This window comes from Salmo trutta, chromosome 1 (assembly GCF_901001165.1).
Source record: "Salmo trutta chromosome 1, fSalTru1.1, whole genome shotgun sequence".
Lineage (NCBI taxonomy): Eukaryota > Metazoa > Chordata > Actinopteri > Salmoniformes > Salmonidae > Salmo > Salmo trutta.
Window position 1 is genome coordinate 73,198,518 of NC_042957.1, and position 21,788 is coordinate 73,220,305.

At 43.3% G+C, this 21,788-nt stretch overlaps 1 protein-coding gene across 2 annotated transcripts in view; it reads left to right on the forward strand.

The window, feature by feature from the left end:
• LOC115207325 (cytohesin-1) overlaps nt 1–21,788 on the forward strand; it is a 109,178-nt gene that overhangs the window by 4,702 nt on the left and 82,688 nt on the right. Inside the window, exon 1 of one of the 2 annotated variants that reach the window (XM_029774336.1) lies at nt 15,246–15,324. The exons of the other annotated variant lie outside the window; for it this stretch is intronic. Coding sequence (XP_029630196.1) covers nt 15,246–15,324 — 79 coding nt within the window. Of the gene's footprint in view, nt 1–15,245; nt 15,325–21,788 lie in introns of those variants that run through there. 2 annotated transcript variants of the gene reach the window in all.

Sequence of the window (21,788 nt, forward strand, 5' to 3'; positions counted from 1 at the left end):
TCCGAGTGCACTGTATAGGCTGTGTGTTGCTTCAGTCCAGCCATATACTAGTCAGGTGATGCATGCACCAGATAAACAAGCCCCAGTGTAAAATGATCTCTTTACAGGAAGTTAAATGCTATGCATGAGATCATCTGAAACTTCAGGAGAGTCATCCTTGATGATGTCATTCCTTGACTCCATGGGGTCGTCATCATGCTCCTGATTATGGAGACTTGATTATGTCAATTATTTATTAGTTAGCTTGCTGATTCCCTAATGCATCTGAAAATAGAAGCTGGTGGCTGCAATGGCCTCATTGCAAGATATAATTTGCTGTTTTTGTCTCAGTGGGAGTGGTGTGTTGGCTGTAGAGGACTGTTACTGTCTCAGTGGGAGTGGTGTGTTGGCTGTAGAGGACTGTTTCTGTCTCAGTGGGAGTGGTGTGTTGGCTGTAGAGGACTGTTTCTGTGGGAGTGGTGTGTTGGCTGTAGAGGACTGTTTCTGTCTCAGTGGGTGTCGTGTGTTGCTGTAGAGGACTGTTTCTGTCTCAGTGGGAGTGGTGTGTTGGCTGTAGAGGACTGTTTCTGTCTCAGTGGGAGTCGTGTGTTGGCTGTAGAGGACTGTTTCTGTCTCAGTGGGAGTCGTGTGTTGCTGTAGAGGACTGTTTCTGTCTCAGTGGGAGTGGTGTGTTGGCTGTTTCTGTCTCAGTGGGAGTGGTATGTTGGCTGTAGAGGACTGTTTCTGTCTCAGTGGGAGTGGTGTGTTGGCTGTTTCTGTCTCAGTGGGAGTGGTGTGTTGGCTGTTTCTGTCTCAGTGGGAGTGGTGTGTTGGCTGTTTCTGTCTCAGTGGGAGTGGTGTGTTGGCTGTTTCTGTCTCAGTGGGAGTGGTGTGTTGGCTGTTTCTCTCTCAGTGGGAGTGGTGTGTTGGCTGTTTCTGTCTCAGTGGGAGTGGTGTGTTGGCTGTTTCTGTCTGCGTATTAGTTTAATAGACCTGAGGGAAAGGGGAGGTTCTGGGTCCTCCCACTAAACTACCGTCAGTCACTTATCTTACAGTTTGTGCTGCATGCTTTATTGCTTTATGGTTATACTTTTACTTGAGTCTCCCGTCATGAGGCATATAAACACATGACATACAGTAGCTTAAGTCATGAGCAGTCGTAACGGTTGAAGTTGAGAAATTACAACTGACGTTATAGTGACACAACAATGTAGGTTAGGTCAGCAAACTGGTTCAACTTATTCATGGCTTGTGTCATGACAGTGTAATATAAGACTTGTCTTAAGTTGACACCAACAGTCATGATTGGCAACTGTTATGTCATTGTTATGACAGTCTAATGTAGGCCTTATGACAGGGGGTTCAATTAAAATGACTTCTTTACTTTTCTTATGTAATAATGAGCTGTGATGTGACGAATAAGAGAGACAGGATGTAGGAATGTAGTCAGCACATTCAGACCCACTCAGTGTCCCTGACACTCCTCAGCTACGTCCCAAATGGGACCCTAATCCCTACATAGTGCACGATACAGGGAATAGGGTGCCATTTGGGACACAACCCTCCTGTCAAAACCACTGGTAAGAATGTCATATCATCCTCTTTCTGTAATGCATTTTGATTATTCAGCATAACTATAGGCTCCCGAGAGAGGATAAAAGTAAACCATGCTTTCGCTCAAGAATTGTGTGTGTGTGTGTGTGTGTGTGTGTGTTTAATCCAGTCATATAAAGAAATATTGTTTAGCCTAGTTTTATATTTTATGTTGCATCTTCAGAGAATATGTTCTCAGTCTGTTGCCATCCTTTCCTGGGTCTCCTTACTTACTCTGCAGAGGGGGAAGTTGCTAGGTACCAACCGTCAACCCTAACACGCCCTCTCGGGACACCAGACTGAGACCTTTTTATGCATGGCTGTGCTGCTTAATTTAGCCTTAGCTTCCACACCGTCTTGTGTTACTTTTATGGCGTACGACCTTCGTGGCTTTGACTATGTTCCTTAGCCTAGCTAAATGGAGCGTTGGGCCAGTAACCGAAAGGTTGCTCGTTCGAATCCAGCAACAACAAAAAAATATTGCCCTTGAGCAAGGCACTTAAGCCTAATTGCTCCAGGGTTGCCGTTGATAATGGCTGCCCTGGCCATTACCCCACTCTCTGAGGGTGTTGGGATATGGAGAAAAAAAGCAAAAATTCTTTTTTTTGCATTGTGATGTCAGAGAAACGTTATAGTGCATTGTTTCTTTCGCGATATCAACAAGGTTTTAGTCCATTTCTACTTTATCATTTCAGTATTACTTTATAGACGCGGTAAAGAGGTCAATGGAATGCAGACCGTGGGGGATAGAAGACGGATGCCGGATTGGCGCACATTCAACAAATCTGATCTAACAAAGTGGATATTCATCAAATCCGTCATGATTGATGTATTGTAACAGGCCCACAATGTGGTTACTAAAGTCCCTTTTTGATATATTTGGCTGTTTTCACTGCATAACATTTAGAAGTAGTCCCTTTTCAGGTTTAGAAGTAGTGACTGCTAAATGCTAACTCCTTTTCATATAAGCTGGTAGGATAGCTAGCATAGAGAAATCGGTGTTGGTAGTCAGTCATATTTAACTGTAATGCAGTTGATTGGTGACGATGACATGAATATGTATTGGAGTTGACATCCATATAAGCATTATGCTCCGATTTGTACCTCAACATAGTGTGAAATATAAACAATAGCCTAAATGTAGGCAAATTTTGCTAGTGGCAATGAGATTTGGATTCTTTCCCCCACGTATTTCCATGGGATTTCCATTGTTTTAGTCAAGTTCCATTGACCTCTTTACCACATCTATGAAATCAGTGAAAAGGTTATATTCCATTGTTACTTTGTGATGTCAGAGGAAAAAGTTATATTCCATTGTTACTTTGTGATGTCAGAGGAAAAGGTTATATTCCATTGTTACTTTGTGATGTCAGAGGAAAAAGTTATATTCCATTGTTACTTTGTGATGTCAGAGGAAAAGGTTATATTCCATTGTTATTTTGTGATGTCAGAGGAAAAGGTTATATTCCATTGTTATTTTGTGATGTCAGAGGAAAAGGTTATATTCCATTGTTATTTTGTGATGTCAGAGGAAAAGGTTATATTCCATTGTTACTTTGTCAGAGGAAAAGTAAAGGTCATGTCTGCTTGTTTAATGCTACAGTCTCAGATAGCGTTTTAGATACTGTTCAATATGTTCAATATCTAGTTCTTTCTACATGATGAAGTGCACCCACAGAGGAAGTACAGTCAGTGGCTCGGGTTGCTGTTGTGATTCCAGGTGTGTGTGTGGTTGCCGTGGTTACAGCTGCTCGACAGCAGGCCCTGCCTATTCCTGTTGGTGTTCCTGTGGCCCTTCTCTCATGCTGTCAGTCTGACTGATGGTCCCGCCTCCTAGACAGAATGACTGACATGTAGTTGGCCAAGCACATCGTTCTGACAAATGGCACCGCCTTTTAGACAGAATGACTGATGTGTGGTTGGCTGAGCACGTCGTTCTGACAAATGGCACCGCCTTCTAGACAGAATGACTGACGTGTGGTTGGCTGGGCCTGTTTACTTCAGTCATCTCAGCTCAGGCGGAGTTTAGCTGTTTGGACTTATTTCTGGAGACCTGAGATTAGAAGGGCTCTTACAGACAGCACATTTTAAACACTGCTTCCCTCTCATATGCAAAACACTCTCAGACAGAAATCACGAAATCAGCCGCCCAAAACTCCCTGCAGCGCGTATAGCCACCCGCTGTGGTTAGAAAGACACGGTCTGAAAGAAGGACCTGAAAGATGAAGAACGGGGGAAAACATCTGAAAATGAGAGAGAAAAAAGTAACTGTCACATTGAAGCGGATGTGAATCAGTTAGTTGATCTTTCTTCTCACTTCCTCTCTGAAATACACAACTCTGCCTCTGTCTATCTCTGTCTGCCTCCGTCTGCCTCTGTCTGCCTGTCCATCTCTGTCTGCCTGTCCATCTCTGTCTGCCTGTCCATCTCTGTCTGCCTGTCCATCTCTGTCTGCCTGTCCATCTCTGTCTGCCTCTTTCTGCCTGTCTATCTATGTCTGCCTGTCTACCTCTGTCTGCATGCGCTGTCCTCGTCTGTCTGTCTGTGTCTGTCTGTCTGTCTGTCTGTCTGTCTGTCTGTCTGTCTGTCTGTCTGTCTGTCTGTCTGCATGCGCTGTCTACCTCTGTCTGAGTCACAAGGGACAAATCTAATTTTATTGGTCGCATACACATGTTTTGCAGATGTTATTGCTGGTGTAGCAAAATGCTTGTGTTCCTAGCTCCAACAGTGCAGTAATATCTGACAATTCACAACCATACACACATCTAAAAGTAAATAATGGAATTAAGAAAAATAGAAATAATAGGACGAGCAATGTCGGAGTCCAGAGTATAAATATATATACAGTACCAGTCAAAAGTTTGGACAGACCTACTCACTCCAGAGTTTTTCTTTATTTTTACTATTTTCTACATTGTAGAATAATAGTGAAGACATCAAAACTATGAAATAGCACATATGGAATCATGTAGTAACCAAAAAAGTGTTAAACAAATCAAAATATATTTTATATTTGAGATATGGACTTGGTCTTTTACCAAATGGGGCTATCTACTCTATACCACCCCTACTTTGTCACAACACAACTGATTGGCTCAAATGCATTAAGAAGGAAAGAAATTCCACAAATTAACTTTTAATAAGGCACACCTGATAATTGAAATGCATTCCAGGTGACTACCTCATGAAGCTGGTTGAGAGAATGCCAACAGTGTGCAAAGCTTTCATCAAGGCAAAGGGTGGCTACTTTGAAGAATCTCAAACATAAAATATATTTTGATTTGTTTAACACTTTTGGTTACTACATGATTCCATGTCTTCACTATTATTCTACAATGTAGAAATAGCGAAAAATTTATCAAAACCCTGGAATGAGTATGTGGGATGTATAGACATTATGGACAGCATATTGATAGAATATATAGTATAACTGAAGAATACGTAGGATAGAATAGTGTATATATATACAGGGACGTGATGAAGGTAAGGTACCCTGACCAAACCATAGGTTCTATGTGAAAATTCGACTTAAATGGAAGTTAGCATTTGTCTCTAAGACGTTTGTGGAGCATTCACGATAACCATTGTGCAGGAGTTTCTTCCTCTGCTGGCTAGCTGTACCCTGACACTGTGTTCCGTAGTTATTCTAAGCTATCCTACTTGTGTAAGCAGTCTCTTGTGATGCTTAGAACATCAGTGGATCAGGAGGGCTGTTGTTGCTTTCTCCCAGCTGCTATTTTGAGTCACCGGGGGGATGCTAGCTAGGCTGGTGTGTGGAGTTCCAAAAATAAGTTAATAATCCACCTCCACACCACTGTACTCAGCAGGGTTGGGGTCAATTCCATTTCAATTCCAGTCCATTCAGAAAATACACCAAATTCCAATTACACATTTTTCTCATTGAAAACCATTGGAGAGATTTGGAATTAGAATTTCATTATACTGGAATTCACCCAAACCTACACAGTACAGTACTCAGTAAATAATCCACCTACACAGTACAGTACCCAGTAAGTACCTAGTAAATAATCCACCTACACAGTACACTACCCAGTAAATACTCCACCTACACAGTACAGTACCCAGTAAGTACCCAGTAAATAATCCACCTACACAGTATACTACCCAGTAAATACTCAGTAAATAGTACACCTACACAGAACAGTACTCAGTAAATAATCCACCTACACAGTACAGTACCGAGTAAATGCTCAGTAAATAATCCACCTACACAGTACAGTACCTAGTAAATAGTCAGTAAATAATCCACCTACACAGAACAGTACCTAGTAAATACTCAGTAAATAATCCATCTACACAGTACACTACCCAGTAAACTAAATACTCAGTACATAGTACACCTATACAGAACAGTATTCAGTAGATTATCCACCTTCGCAGTACAGTACCCAGTAAATAATCCACCTACACAGAACAATACTCAGTAAATAATCCACTTACACAGAACAGTACTCAGTAAATAATCCACCTACACAGTAGAGTACCCAGTAAGTACCCAGTAAATAATCCCCCTACACAGAACAGTACTCAGTAAATAATACACCTACACAGTACCGTACTCAGTAAATAATCCACCTACACAGTAACGTACCCAGTAAGTACTCAGTAAATAATCCACCGACACAGAACAGTACTCAGTAAGTAATCCGCCTGCACAGTACAGTACCCAGTAAATCCTCAGTAAATAATCCACCTACACACTACAGTACTCAGTAAATAATCCACCTACACAGTAACGTACCCAGTAAGTACTCAGTAAATAATCCAGCTACACAGAACAGTACTCAGTAAATAATCCACCTACACAGAACAGTACTTAGTAAATAATCCACCTACACAGAACAGTACCCAGTACATAATCCACCTACACAGTACAGTACTCAATAAATAATCCACCTACACAGAATAGTACTCAGTAAATAATCCACCTACACAGTACAGTACCCAGTAAGTACTCAGTGAATAATCCACCTACACAGTATAGTACTCACTAAATAATCCACCTACACAGTACAGTACCCAGTAAATACCCAGTAAATAATCCACCTTCACAGAACAGTATTCAGTAAATAATCCACCTACACAGTACCGTACCCAGTAAGTACTCAGTAAATAATCCACCTACACAGAACAGAACTCTGTCAATAATCCACCTACACAGTACAGTACCCAGTAAGTACTCAGTAAATAATCCACATACACAGAACAGTACTCAGTAAATAATGCACCAACGCAGTACAATACTCAGTAAATAATCCACCTACACAGTACACTACCCAGTAAATACTCAGTAAATAATCCACCTACACAGTACACTACCCAGTAAATACTCAGTAAAAAATACACCCACACAGAACGGTATTCAGTAAATTATCCACCTACGCAGTACAGTACCCAGTAAATAATCCACCTACACAGTACAGTACCCAGTAAGTACCCAGTAAATAATCCACCATCACAGTATAGTACTCAGTAAATAATCCACCTACACAGTACAGTACCCGGTAAGTACCCAGTAAATAATCTACCTACACAGTACACTACCCGGTAAATACTCCACCTATACAGTACACTACCCAGTAAACACTCAGTAAATAGTACACCTACACAGAACAGTATTCAGTAAATAATCCACCTGCGCAGTACAGTACCCAGTAAGTACCCAGTAAATAATCAACCTACACAGAACAGTTCTCAGTAAATAATCCACCTACACAGACCAGTACCCAGTAAATAATTCACCTACACAGTACACTACCCAGTAAGTACTCAGAAATTAATCCACCTACACAGTATAGTACTCAGTAAATAATCGACCTACACAGTACAGTACCCAGTAAGTACTCAGTAAATAATCCATATACACAGAACAGTACTCAGTAAATAATGCACCAATGCAGTACAGTACTCAGTAAATAATCCACCTACACAGTACACTACCCAGTAAATACTCAGTAAATAATCCACCTACACAGAACAGTACCTTAGTAAATAATCCACCTACACAGAACAGTACTCAGTAAATAATCCGCCTGCACAGTACATTACCCAGTAAATCCTCAGTAAATAATCCACCAGTACAGTACTCAGTAAATAATCCACCTACACAGTAATGTACCCAGTAAGTACTCAGTAAATAATCCACCTACACAGAACAGCACTCAGTAAATAATCCACCTACACAGAACAGTACTCAGTAAATAATCTGCCTGCACAGTACAGTACCCAGTAAATCCTCAGTAAATAATCCACCTACACAGTACAGTACTCAGTAAATAATCCACCTACACAGTATAGTACTCAGTAAATAATCCACCTACACAGTACAGTACCCAGTAAATACCCAGTAAATAATCCACCTTCACAGAACAGTATTCAGTAAATAATCCACCTACACAGTACCGTACCCAGTAAGTACTCAGTAAATAATCCACCTACACAGAACAGTACTCTGTCAATAATCCACCTACACAGTACACTACCCAGTAAATCCTCAGTAAATAATCCACCTACACAGTACAGTACTCAGTAAATAATCCACCTACACAGAACAGTACCCAGTACATAATCCACCTACACAGTACAGTACTCAGTAAATAATCCACCTACACAGAATAGTACTCAGTAAATAATCCACCTACACAGTACAGTACCCAGTAAGTACTCAGTAAATAATCCACCTACACAGTATAGTACTCAGTAAATAATCCACCTACACAGTACAGTACCCAGTAAATACCCAGTAAATAATCCACCTTCACAGAACAGTATTCAGTTAATAATCCACCTACACAGTACCGTACCCAGTAAGTACTCAGTAAATAATCCACCTACACAGAACAGTACTCTGTCAATAATCCACCTACACAGTACAGTACCCAGTAAGTACTCAGTAAATAATCCACATACACAGAACAGTACTCAGTAAATAATGCACCAATGCAGTACAGTACTCAGTAAATAATCCACCTACACAGTACACTACCCAGTAAATACTCAGTAAATAATCCACCTACACAGTACACTACCCAGTAAATACTCAGTAAATAATACACCTACACAGAACAATATTCAGTAAATTATCCACCTACGCAGTACAGTACACAGTAAATAATCCACCTACACAGTACAGTACCCAGTAAGTACCCAGTAAATAATCCACCATCACAGTATAGTACTCAGTAAATAATCCACTTACACAGTACCCGGTAAGTACCCAGTAAATAATCCACCTACAAAGTACACTACCCAGTAAATACCCCACCTACACAGTACACTACCCAGTAAATACTCAGTAAATAATCCACCTACACAGTATAGTACTCAGTAAATAATCCACCTACACAGTACAGTACCCAGTAAATAATCCACCTACACAGTACAGTACCTAGTAAATAGTCAGTAAATAATCCACCTACACAGTACAGTACCCAGTAAATAATCCACCTACACAGTACACTACCCAGTAAATACTCAGTAAATAATCCACCTACACAGTATAGTACTCAGTAAATAATCCACCTACACAGTACAGTACCCAGTAAGTACCCAGTAAATAATCCACCTACACAGTACAATACCCAGTAAGTACCCAGTAAATAATCCACCTACACAGTATAGTACTCAGTAAATAATCCACCTACACAGTACAGTACCCAGTAAGTACCCAGTAAATAATCTACCTACACAGTACAGTACCTAGTAAGTACTCAGTAAATATGATCACTTTTCATCCAGCGTTTGTGTGTTTTCAGTCTGTTCTGATTGGTCTGACTGGCCAGTTTCCCCTGTACTCTTCCTCTGTATCTCCCTGTGGTTCTGTCTGGTTCAGTTGGTACAGCATGGCGCAGGTAACACCAGGATTGTGGGTTCGATTCCTGGAGCCACCCATATGTAAAATGTATGCGCGCATGACTGTACATTTTCATTCTATTTCTCTGCATTTGAGATGTTGTTAGATACCGTCACCCTAGCACACTAGCCTTCTTAGGGCACCAGGCTCTCTTATGCACTGCCGCTGCTTGGTTCTGTATGGCTGTTTCTGCATGGCAGTTTTGTAGAATTTTGCTGCGTAACGTAAGATGATGTTCTCTTTTGTAGGAGTACCAGCCATGTCTGCCTGAGCAAATGAGGGATGTGAAAGTTGTGATGGATGAGTTTGACCGAAACAAGCATGCACAGGGAGGACCCATGACCTGGGTCATGTTCATTAGGCATGTAACAGAGGAAAACTGCCTGAAAGGGAGTGAAAACACTGTGAAACGTTTTGCTACGGTGTGCGCTAATGAACACGACCCAGGATACTAGTGGATAATGGAGATGCTGCCCTAAAACCAAGATGAACTTCCTATTGCTTGAAATGCCCACTTGGTGGCAGACGTGTACCAGATAGCTCATCAAATTACAGTTCAACACTGATATAAACAGAGAAAATACAATACCAATATTCTAAGGACAGTATTGTAAACACTGTATTGTCTAATACATGTCAGCTAATTAAAAAATATATGTCTCAATTCTGAATCATGAATTTTAATATGGTATTTAATGTAGGCATAAATGAGAAGGCTATTAACTTGTTATGAACTATGCCTAGGTTTGATGAACAATCTTCACAATTGGATTCACAGTTTTCATTATACTTTTGGTTTATAGAAGTAGTTGCATCCAGCTTGAGTCAACATTTAGGACACTTCCTTATTTGAAACTCCCTGACATGTGCACAAATAATGATTTGGGAGCATCATGTGAGAAAATGCTGTGATGTCTAGCCATTTCCCCTGAGGGGAGAACTCTGCTCCACCTAACCTCGAGTTCAGTGCCTTTCTCAAACATTGTCATGTTTCTGTGGTGTGTGCGTGCGTGTCTGTGCGTGCGTGTATCCCTGTGTCTGTCGGAGCCTCTGTGTGTGTCTTTGAGTGTGTGTTTGTGCGTGTTTTGTGGTCATGAATGTGTGTGCCTACGTATTTATGTGCATAGCCTGCATAGTCTTGGTGCATAAAGATGTGTGTGGCTAAAGGCAGCTATCAGAACTGTGTGGAGACTGTTTCTTATAGTAATACCAGAGGTGTTATAATTAGAACAATGACGCCAGCTTCCTGTGCTCTGACCCCTCTGTCCATCATTATGACACATGGGGATGAATGGCTTCTGTCTGGACCCACAGGAGCCCAGAGTGTCGGACTGTGAGGGTGTCGGACTGTGAGGGTGTCGGACTGTGAGGGTGTCGGACTGTGAGGGTGTCGGACTGTGAGGGTGTCGGACTGTGAGGGTGTCGGACTGTGAGGGCGTCGGACTGTGAGGGCGTCGGACTGTGAGAGCGTCGGACTGTGAGAGCGTCGGACTGTGAAAGAGTTAAATAATGGGGCTCTGTTTATTACACACACACACACACACACACACGCACACACATATTTCGTCCTCCCTGACTACTATACCAGGTCCCACAGTCCCTTGCAGTACAATGGAGATGCATAGCCTACATATTAAAACCAAAAGAAAGCAGAAGTAGGATTTGTGCTGACTTCACAGAGCAGGGTCTTGACCGTCCCTCTCGTGACGGGCCTGTTACACTGGAACGATGACATGCAGCTGCAGCACTTTGGGTACTTCCTCCTGACTCTGCAGCTTCAGGCTGTGTCCCAAATCGCACCCTATTCCCTATATCCTTAAAACTCAACTCTGGACTGGGAGCCAGTTCCACTGTGTGTTTTTAATTGCTCCCCTTTAATCAGGGACTGATTTTCAGGTAGAACAGGAGACCAGCAGGCTCCGGACCTCGTAGGGTAAGAGTTGAATACTGCCCTATATAGTACGCTACTTTTGACCGTGGTCCATTTGGGATGTAGACCCTCGTCTGGGGTCAGTGTTGGAGTCTTCCTCCCGTGGTACAGAGGCAGGGCTCGGGTCATGTCTTCATTACCACCCCACTGTCACAGCATCACCTCCTCCCCCCACCCCATGGCCCTCAGTCATTTTCTCAGCCCTCAGTCAGTCTATGTAAGGCTGCTCCCACTGCTCTGCGACACAGCCTGATTGGCAGAGAAGAAGGGGCTGAGGCACCTGATTGGCAGAGAGGGAGGGATGAGGCACCTGATTGGCAGAGAAGGAGGGACTGAGGCACCTGATTGGCAGAGAGGGAGGGATGAGGCACCTGATTGGCAGAGAGGGAGGGATGAGGCACCTGATTGGCAGAGAGGGAGGGACTGAGGCACCTGATTGGCAGAGAGGGAGGGATGAGGCACCTGATTGGCAGAGAGGGAGGGATGAGGCACCTGATTGGCAGAGAGGGAGGGACTGAGGCACCTGATTGGCAGAGAGGGAGGGATGAGGCACCTGATTGGCAGAGAGGGAGGGATGAGGCACCTGATTGGCAGAGAGGGAGGGATGAGGCACCTGATTGTCAGAGAGGGAGGGACTGAGGCACCTGATTGGCAGAGAGGGAGGGACTGAGGCACCTGATTGGCAGAGAGGGAGGGACTGAGGCACCTGATTGGCAGAGAGGGAGGGACTGAGGCACCTGATTGGCAGAGAGGGAGGGATGAGGCACCTGATTGGCAGAGAGGGAGGGATGAGGCACCTGATTGGCAGAGAGGGAGGGATGAGGCACCTGATTGGCAGAGAGGGAGGGATGAGGCACCTGATTGGCAGAGAGGGAGGGACTGAGGCACCTGATTGGCAGAGAGGGAGGGATGAGGCACCTGATTGGCAGAGAGGGAGGGATGAGGCACCTGATTGGCAGAGAGGGAGGGATGAGGCACCTGATTGGCAGAGAGGGAGGGATGAGGCACCTGATTGGCAGAGAGGGAGGGACTGAGGCACCTGATTGTCAGAGAAGGAGGGATGAGGCACCTGATTGGCAGAGAGGGAGGGACTGAGGCACCTGATTGTCAGAGAAGGAGGGACTGAGGCAGAGTGATGGACACAGAGTGATGGCTACTAGTGTTTAAGAATTTAAAGAGTGTTTGACACTAGGTGAGTGAATGACACCAGGTGAGTGAATGACACCAGGTGAGTGATTGACACCAGGTCAGTGATTGACACTAGGTGAGTGTTTGACACTAGGTGAGTGATTGACACCAGGTGAGTGATTGACACCAGGTGAGTGATTGACACCAGGTGAGTGAATGACACCAGGTGAGTGATTGACACCAGGTGAGTGATTGACACCAGGTGAGTGATTGACACCAGGTGAGTGATTGACAGATGGTAGAACTCACATTGACAGATGGTTATTGCTAGCTTGTCTGCCGTGGAAGGTCAACTGGGCTGCACTCCCCAAAGAGAAATAGAAAAAATGAAATATGAATGCAGGAACCAAATCTCAATTGAATCAAAGGAGTCAAATCCCGTTAGGACTGTGAATCTGGACGTGTGTGTGTTTGTTTATTACTGTGAAGAAAAGGCCCCTTGTGTATGTCCCAAGTGTGATTTTGTTTTTGTGAATAACTGCAATAGAAGAGAAGACGATCATAATCACAACAAATGAATCACAGATTCTTGTCCAGGGACAAATCATTTCTTTTTAACCTGTTGCCAAGCAACAATGAGTTCTGGATTTGTACATAAAGGCTGTGTTCCAATGGGACCCTGTTACCTACATAGTACACTACTTTTGAGTCTGGTCAAAAGTAGTGCACCGTGTAGGGAATAGGGTTCCATTTGGGACGCAACCAAAGGCTTCATAAACCAATCCTGAGAGGAAGGATAAAACCAAAACAGAGGGTGGAGGAATGAATCTGATGCACTGCCTTAGATACAGTAACCACAACATCTGTACATTTAGAAAACACTCTTATCCAGAACAACTTAAGGAGCAATTCGAGCTGAGTGCCTTGCTCAAGGGCACATCGACAGGTTTTTCACCTAGTCAGCCCAGGGATTCGAACCAGCAACCTTTCGGTTACTGGACCAACACTCTAAACCACCTGCCGCCTGTAGTAGGTTAGCCTGGTCCCAGATCTGTTTGGCCTGTATAGCTAACTGCTATGGTCCAATGTCATGTTTTGTAACGGCTGTCGTTGGGAATAGAGGACCAAAACGCAGCAGGAATGTGGATGCTCATCTTGTTATTTATTTTAAATAAAGAGAACACCAAAATAACAAAACGAAGACCGCACGAACAACAAAACAGTCTTGTCACGCTCACACAGGCGAAACAAGCTCCCACAACACCAAACCAAACAATTACACATAAATAGGACTCTCAATCAGAGGCAATGAGAAAGCACCTGCCTCCAATTGAGTCCAACCCCCATCAACCTAAACATAGAAATACAACAAACCAGAAAGAACATAGAAATACAAAACATAGACCAAAACCCGGAAATAATAAATCAAACACCCTGCTACATACACCACCACCCCGAACCACATAAACAAAATACCCTCTGCCACGTCCTGACCAAACTACAATAACAAATAATCCCTAAACTGGTCAGGACGTGACATGTTTTGGAATGACAATGACCATAGGACAGCACGAACAGATCTAGGAACCTGGCTAAGACATCTGTGTGTGTGTATGAGGTCTTGCTTTAAATGCCTATACACACAGACAATTGCGAACGTTTTACATTTTTCAGATAGGCATGTTGAAGTATATATCTTGGTCAATGTCGTGCAGCTTTTGACAGGTTATTTCAATATACCACTTTCATATAAGAGTGTGGAATGGTTTAAAGAATCCAAGGTCCAATAAGCCTTTATTTGCTGGACATACGGTGCTTCCCAATGATCTCTCCTCCTTCCTGAAGTGTGCCCTCGTTCCCTTCTCTCCACATATTTAAAAGCACTGGATTGGTGTAGTTATAGGTTACATGGAGTTCTCATATACCAGTCATTTCAAGGGATGTGAGCATAGAGTCTAGATAGAGTATATTAAAAAACACCCTGTAGTATTCCGATGGATGACTAAATATTCCTAGAAACATGATCCTTTGAACTGCTTCAGGTCTTGGTGCTGCAGAAAATATTGATGTTAACACCAGTGGTGTTTTTCAATGCATCTGTTTGTGTTGAGAGAGAATTTGCCCATAAGGTGAGTTAATATGTTCTCCTACACACAGCCTGAGAATGTGTTTGTGTGTGCAATCTGTTTAGTCTAAGAATATCGTGCGGAGTTACTGTGCAAAGTAAGAAGGGAGCGCAAGAGAGACACACAGAGAGAAAAGAGGCTCAGAGAGAGGGAGCAGAATACAGGAAGAGAATAGAGGAAGAGAGAGCACAAACGGGGACGAGGGAGAAATCAGCAGAGTTCAGCTGCGGCTACTGAAGAGAAAGGGTAGAAAGACTGAAATCCACAAAGAGAGAGAGAAATATAGGAGGTGAAGGAAAAGTGCTTTGACTACTTGAAGTCCCAGTGACACACACCAGGACCTGAGGAGGATTTGTTCCATGGACGGCAGCCGTCGGCTGAGGAGGCAGACGAGAAGGAGCGAAGAAGGGGAAGGGGATGAGGAGAGCTCTCTCTCTTTCTCTCTCTGGAAAGAAAGGAGACTGGCCTTCACGACAACTTATCCTTTCTCCACCTCCGTCTGCTGAACTGAATCACAGGGAACGAAAGAGAAAGCCCCTCAGACACTCACACACCCACACTAGTACACTAAGGATCGTTCCCCCATCCACACAAACACAGTTTTGACTGAGCCATCATGGGGACAGTGAGCGAACTTTGTGCGTCCAGTTTCCAAGCCTTCCTGCGTCCTGCGGTGAAGGATCCGCCTCCTCCAGGTAAGATGGGCTGCCTTGGGAACCAACGATGTGGATTAGATAGCCTATCGTCAACAGATGATTGTCTTGTTGCCTGCCTCTGTTAATGTATTCATGGTGTCGCCACAGTTAGCGGGAAATGGGGAAATGTCATGTTCCACTGTGGTTGAATTTCATTATCAGGTGCCTTGGGTTTATTTTCATTTTATTCATGTAGATAATGTACCTATGTAAATGAGAGTTGCTCTCTCTCTCTGAAATACTTGATCGACGTGATCATGTTACTATTTGATCAATGTTTTGTTCATTTGTCTCTTGGAGATGTACAGTATGATACTCTATGTTGCTTTCTGTGTTGTTCAGAAGGATATGTTATTTTGTCTTCCAGTGTTGTTCAAAAGGATATGTTAGTTTGTCTTTCAGTGTTGTTCAGAAGGGTAGGTTAGTTTGTCTTTCTGTGTTGTTCAGAAGGATATGTTAGTTTGTCTTTCAGTGTTGTTCAGAAGGGTAGCTTAGTTTGTCTTTCTGTATTGTTCAGAGGGATATGTTAGTTTGTCTTTCAGTGTTGTTCAGAAGGATATGTTAGTTTGTCTTTCTGTGTTGTTCAGAAGGATATGTTAGTTTGTCTTTCAGTGTTGTTCAGAAGGATATGTTAGTTTGTCTTTCTGTGTTGTTCAGAAGGATATGTTAGTTTGTCTTTCTGTGTTGTTCAGAAGGATATGTTAGTTTGTCTTTCTGTGTTGTTCAGAAGGATATGTTAGTTTGTCTTTCTGTGTTGTTCAGAAGGGTAGGTTAGTTTGTCTTTCTGTGTTGTTCAGAAGGATATGTTAGTTTGTCTTTCAGTGTTGTTCAGAAGGGTAGCTTAGTTTGTCTTTCTGTGTTGTTCAGAAGGATATGTTAGTTTGTCTTTCAGTGTTGTTCAGAAGGATATGTTAGTTTGTCTTTCTGTGTTGTTCAGAAGGATATGTTAGTTTGTCTTTCTGTGTTGTTCAGAAGGATATGTTAGTTTGTCTTTCTGTGTTGTTCAGAAGGATATGTTAGTTTGTCTTTCTGTGTTGTTCAGAAGGATATGTTAGTTTGTCTTTCTGTGTTGTTCAGAAGGATATGTTAGTTTGTCTTTCTGTGTTGTTCAGAAGGATATGTTAGTTTGTCTTTCAGTGTTGTTCAGAAAGATGTTAGTAAGAGTCTGATAATATCAGATGCCAGATTACATTTCTCATTGGATGAGAGGGCAACAATCAACAATCGTCTTAACAGGTGCAGTCATTGGAATGGGTGTTGGTTCCTTGACAAAATGTGTGTGTGTGTGTGTGTGTGTGCCCATGCACCTGTGTGTGACTGTGTGTGTGTGTGAAGCATGAACACGTGGCTTCCCCAGAGGTAATAACAAACCACTGGGACAGAGATATCTGTAGCTTGCTGTAGCTAATGAGCTGGTTTCATTAGGGTTCAGTTTAAGACCTTTCTCCCTCTAAACAGAGCAGTAGTGGAGTGAGCCCAGCTAATGCCATTAGTGAGAGCACATGTAATCCCTGCAGCACCTACCCACACACTGCCAGAGGAAATAGGCATACCTTCTGACAGTAAACATCTCTCCTCTGTAACTAGCTCACTAAATCTAGATCTCACACCATCAATACATAAACAAATCCCTGTACAATCACAGATACCTCCCCTGGCTTCCATCCCAGCAGACACAATGACATCCAGCTTTAACTCACCTCTGGGTTATCTTCTTTTACTTGTCCTATATTGAGACAATAATAGGTTACTGTATCTTTAATTACTTTGGGCTTCAGTCTTTTTGGGGGCGTGGTTTCAAATCCCACCGCTGCCACCAAATGTTTAGAGTGTACAAAACAGGTTCTTGCCCTTATTTCACTGGTAAATTGCTGTGTCCTCATAGACAAAGGGCACCGCGGTAGTGTTAATTTGGGATCATCTCCTAAACCCAGATTAGCAGGGTCCATTGCTCCTCTATAATCTATCATCACAAACTAGGAGGTTAAGATAGTAGTTTGTAGCCTGTCAGTGAATCAGTAATGGGTGACTGGGTTTGTTTATGCACGCCATCTGTCTCTCCAAACTTCAGATTTCATTTTCATCCTCTTACTGTAAGTCTCAACAAGACAGATATATTAGAATGTGATGGTGCCAGAGTGATATTGTGAAGGGGCAAGTCATGTGTTGATACTCCATCACCTTGAGAGCAAGTGCCTCAGGGGAATGAGTTGTCCTGGGGATGTTCATTTGGGACTGTTTGCTAGCTTTTTGACATTTTAGTCATTAACAGACTCTTATCCAGAGAGATTTACAGGTGCAATTAGGGTTAAGTGCCTTGCTCAAGGGCACATCATCAGATTTTTCCCCTAGTCGGCTTAGGGATTCGAACCAGCAACCTTTCGGTTACTGGCCTGACACTCTTAACCTCTAGGCTACCTTTCGCTAGCCGTGGCTGTGTGGGTGAGTGTTGTGTTGACATCGCTCAAGGCAAGGGCTTTGTTCTTCAATGTGCTAGCCCCTTAGCAGCTGATAGCGTGCAGCAGACCAGGGTGGTTACAGTGGGGAAGTGATGCTGATTGTGATGTTGAAATACCTGAGTCAGCGCTGGTGGCTGTGTGTGCAGAGAGAGAAGAGACTCTTTAGGACAGGGGAAAGTGGGGACGTCTGAACTAGAATTTTATGGAATTAAGACAGCTGTGACGATGGTAACAATCATAGTTGTCACGACAACATGCGCAGCGGGCAAAAATTGTTGAAATGATGTCACATTGACATCCTAATAACATCATAATAACGTAATTTCAACCAGTTTAACTGGGATGATGTTATTTCAACCAGTTTTGCCCAGGTGGCCTGAGGACCTGGTTGTACCATGGGGCTTGGGTAATGGGGCAGAATGGGCAATGTTAGGATATTAGGTCTGTTGTTAGGTTTCAGTCGGTTACATTATGGCAGCAAGCTGATGTCTTATCCCACTATTCTTCAAACTGGGATGAATCATCATTGCTCATTGGGTTGGACTTTGGCTCCGCACAGGTCATCACCAGCCTGATTCAGCTTATCAACCAGCTAGGGTTGGAGAAAAAACCTACAGGAGGGTATCTCTCCAGGAACAGGGTTGGAGAAAAAACCTACAGGAGGGCATCTCTCCAGGAACAGGGTTGGAGAAAAACCTACAGGAGGGCATCTCTCCAGGAACAGGGTTGGAGAAAAAACCTACAGGAGGGCATCTCTCCAGGAACAGGGTTGGAGAAAAAACCTACAGGAGGGTATCTCTCCAGGAACAGGGTTGGAGAAAAAATGTACAGGAGGGTACCTCTCCAGGAACAGGGTTGGAGAAAAAACCTACAGGAGGGTATCTCTCCAGGAACAGGGTTGGAGAAAAAACCTACAGGAGGGTACCTCTCCAGGAACAGGGTTGGAGAAAAAACCTACAGGAGGGTACCTCTCCAGGAACAGGGTTGGAGAAAAAACCTACAGGAGGGTATCTCTCCAGGAACAGGGTTGGAGAAAAAACCTACAGGAGGGCATCTCTCCAGGAACAGGGTTGGAGAAAAAACCTACAGGAGGGCATCTCTCCAGGAACAGGGTTGGAGAAAAAACCTACAGGAGGGCATCTCTCCAGGAACAGGGTTGGAGAAAAAACCTACAGGAGGGTAGCTCTCCAGGAACAGGGTTGGAGAAAAAACCTACAGGAGGGCATCTCTCCAGGAACAGGGTTGGAGAAAAACCTACAGGAGGGTAACCTCTCCAGGAACAGGGTTGGAGAAAAAACCTACAGGAGGGTTCCTCTCCAGGAACAGGGTTGGAGAAAAAACCTATAGGAGGGTATCTCTCCAGGAACAGGGTTGGAGAAAAAACCTACAGGAGGGTTTCTCTCCAGGAACAGGGTTGGAGAAAAAACCTACAGGAGGGTATCTCTCCAGGAACAGGGTTGGAGAAAAAACCTACTGGAGGGCATCTCTCCAGGAACAGGGTTGGAGAAAAAACCTACAGGAGGGTACCTCTCCAGGAACAGGGTTGGAGAAAAAACCTACAGGAGGGTTCTCCAGGAACAGGGTTGGAGAAAAAACCTACAGGAGGGTACCTCTCCAGGAACAGGGTTGGAGAAAAAACCTACAGGAGGGTATCTCTCCAGGAACAGGGTTGGAGAAAAAACCTACAGGAGGGCATCTCTCCAGGAACAGGGTTGGAGAAAAAACCTACAGGAGGGCATCTCTCCAGGAACAGGGTTGGAGAAAAAACCTACAGGAGGGTAGCTCTCCAGGAACAGGGTTGGAGAGCCCTGATTTCACCCATGGGATGACTCATAGTTACAACCATTTCCATGTTAGTGCACCACTATAGTACGTACATTTCACCGTTCATTTGTCAGACAGTGCATGGTTCAGGTCTCTAATGTTTTTCCGTTGTAATTGAGACAGTGAATTTGAAAGGCATGTATGATATCATATGACTCATCCTTAATTAGAGGAAGGATCATCAGGACGATGAAAGACTGATTCTTAATTAGTGGGAGGATCATCAGGACGATGAAAGACTGATCCTTAATTAGTGGAAGGATCATCAGGACGATGAAAGACTGATCCTTAATTAGTGGGAGGATCATCAGAACGATGAAAGACTGATTCTTAATTAGAGGAAGGATCATCAGGACGATGAAAGACTGATTCTTAATTAGTGGGAGGATCATCAGGACGATGAAAGACTGATCCTTAATTAGTGGAAGGATCATCAGGACGATGAAAGACTGATCCTTAATTAGTGGAAGGATCATCAGGACGATGAAAGACTGATCCTTAATTAGTGGAAGGATCATCAGAACGATGAAAGACTGATCCTTAATTAGTGGAAGGATCGTCAGGACGATGAAAGACTGATTCTTAATTAGTGGAAGGATCATCAGGACGATGAAAGACTGATCCTTAATTAGTGGAAGGATCATCAGGACGATGAAAGACTGATTCTTAATTAGTGGAAGGATCATCAGGACGATGAAAGACTGATCCTTAATTAGTGGAAGGATCATCGGGACAACGAGGGACTGATCCTGGAAGCGTGGGGGGCTTGGAGATAATTAGGAGATTCATATCGGGGCAATTAAAAGCCTCTGTCTACATTCCAAATGCACCCTATTCTCTATATAGTGCAATACCCATAGCACACTGGTCAAAAGTAGTGCACTATGTAGGGAATAGGGTGCCATTTGGGCCTCTGTGGCTGTCTTGTCTGAGGCTCAGAGGCAGGTGTTTGACACTAACAGCTCCTCTGCCGCTAGACGTTTGACATGGAAGTTGGTCCTCTGGGATCAAAGCCAAGCCGGGTGGCAGCTGTGGAGAAGGAGATGTGGTTGCTGGCTTCTGCTCTGGGTACACAGAAACTTGTATGTCAGCAGTATGCATTGTGTTAGACTGGGACTAGACTAGGAAATGTGCTTTAATCAGCCACCAACGGCCTTCCTTACATTTGGTGGCAGCGGTGGGATCCAGACAGTGGGCAGCAATCCACAGGGCAGCAACATCTCCAGCAGAAAGGCCCAGTATAAAGGATGTTAGCAGCTGGCTACTGTATGAAACTTTATGATAGTATTATAGGTATATGATGATTAGAATCATGTATTTGATTCCTCCATGAAGGCCATATGATGATTAGAATCATGTATTTGATTCCTCCATGAAGGCCCTGTGATGATTAGAATCATGTATTTGATTCCTCCATGAAGGCCCTATGATGATTAGCATCATGTATTTGATTCCTCCATGAAGGCCCTGTGATGATTAGAATCATGTATTTGATTCCTCCATGAAGGCCCTGTGATGATTAGAATCATGTATTTGATTCCTTCATGAAGGCCCTATGATGATTAGCATCATGTATTTGATTCCTCCATGAAGGCCCTGTGATGATTAGAATCATGTATTTGATTCCTCCATGAAGGCCCTGTGATGATTAGAATCATGTATTTGATTCCTCCATGAAGGCCATATGATGATTAGAATCATGTATTTGATTCCTCCATGAAGGCCATATGATGATTAGAATCATGTATTTGATTCCTCCATGAAGGCCCTGTGATGATTAGAATCATGTATTTGATTCCTCCATGAAGGCCCTATGATGATTAGCATCATGTATTTGATTCCTCCATGAAGGCCCTGTGATGATTAGAATCATGTATTTGATTCCTCCATGAAGGCCCTGTGATGATTAGAATCATGTATTTGAATCCTCCATGAAGGCCCTGTGATGATTAGAATCATGTATTTGATTCCTCCATGAAGGCCCTATGATGATTAGCATCATGTATTTGATTCCTCCATGAAGGCCCTGTGATGATTAGAATCATGTATTTGATTCCTCCATGAAGGCCCTGTGATGATTAGAATCATGTATTTGATTCCTCCATGAAGGCCCTGTGATGATTAGAATCATGTATTTGATTCCTCCATGAAGGCCCTGTGATGATTAGCATCATGTATTTG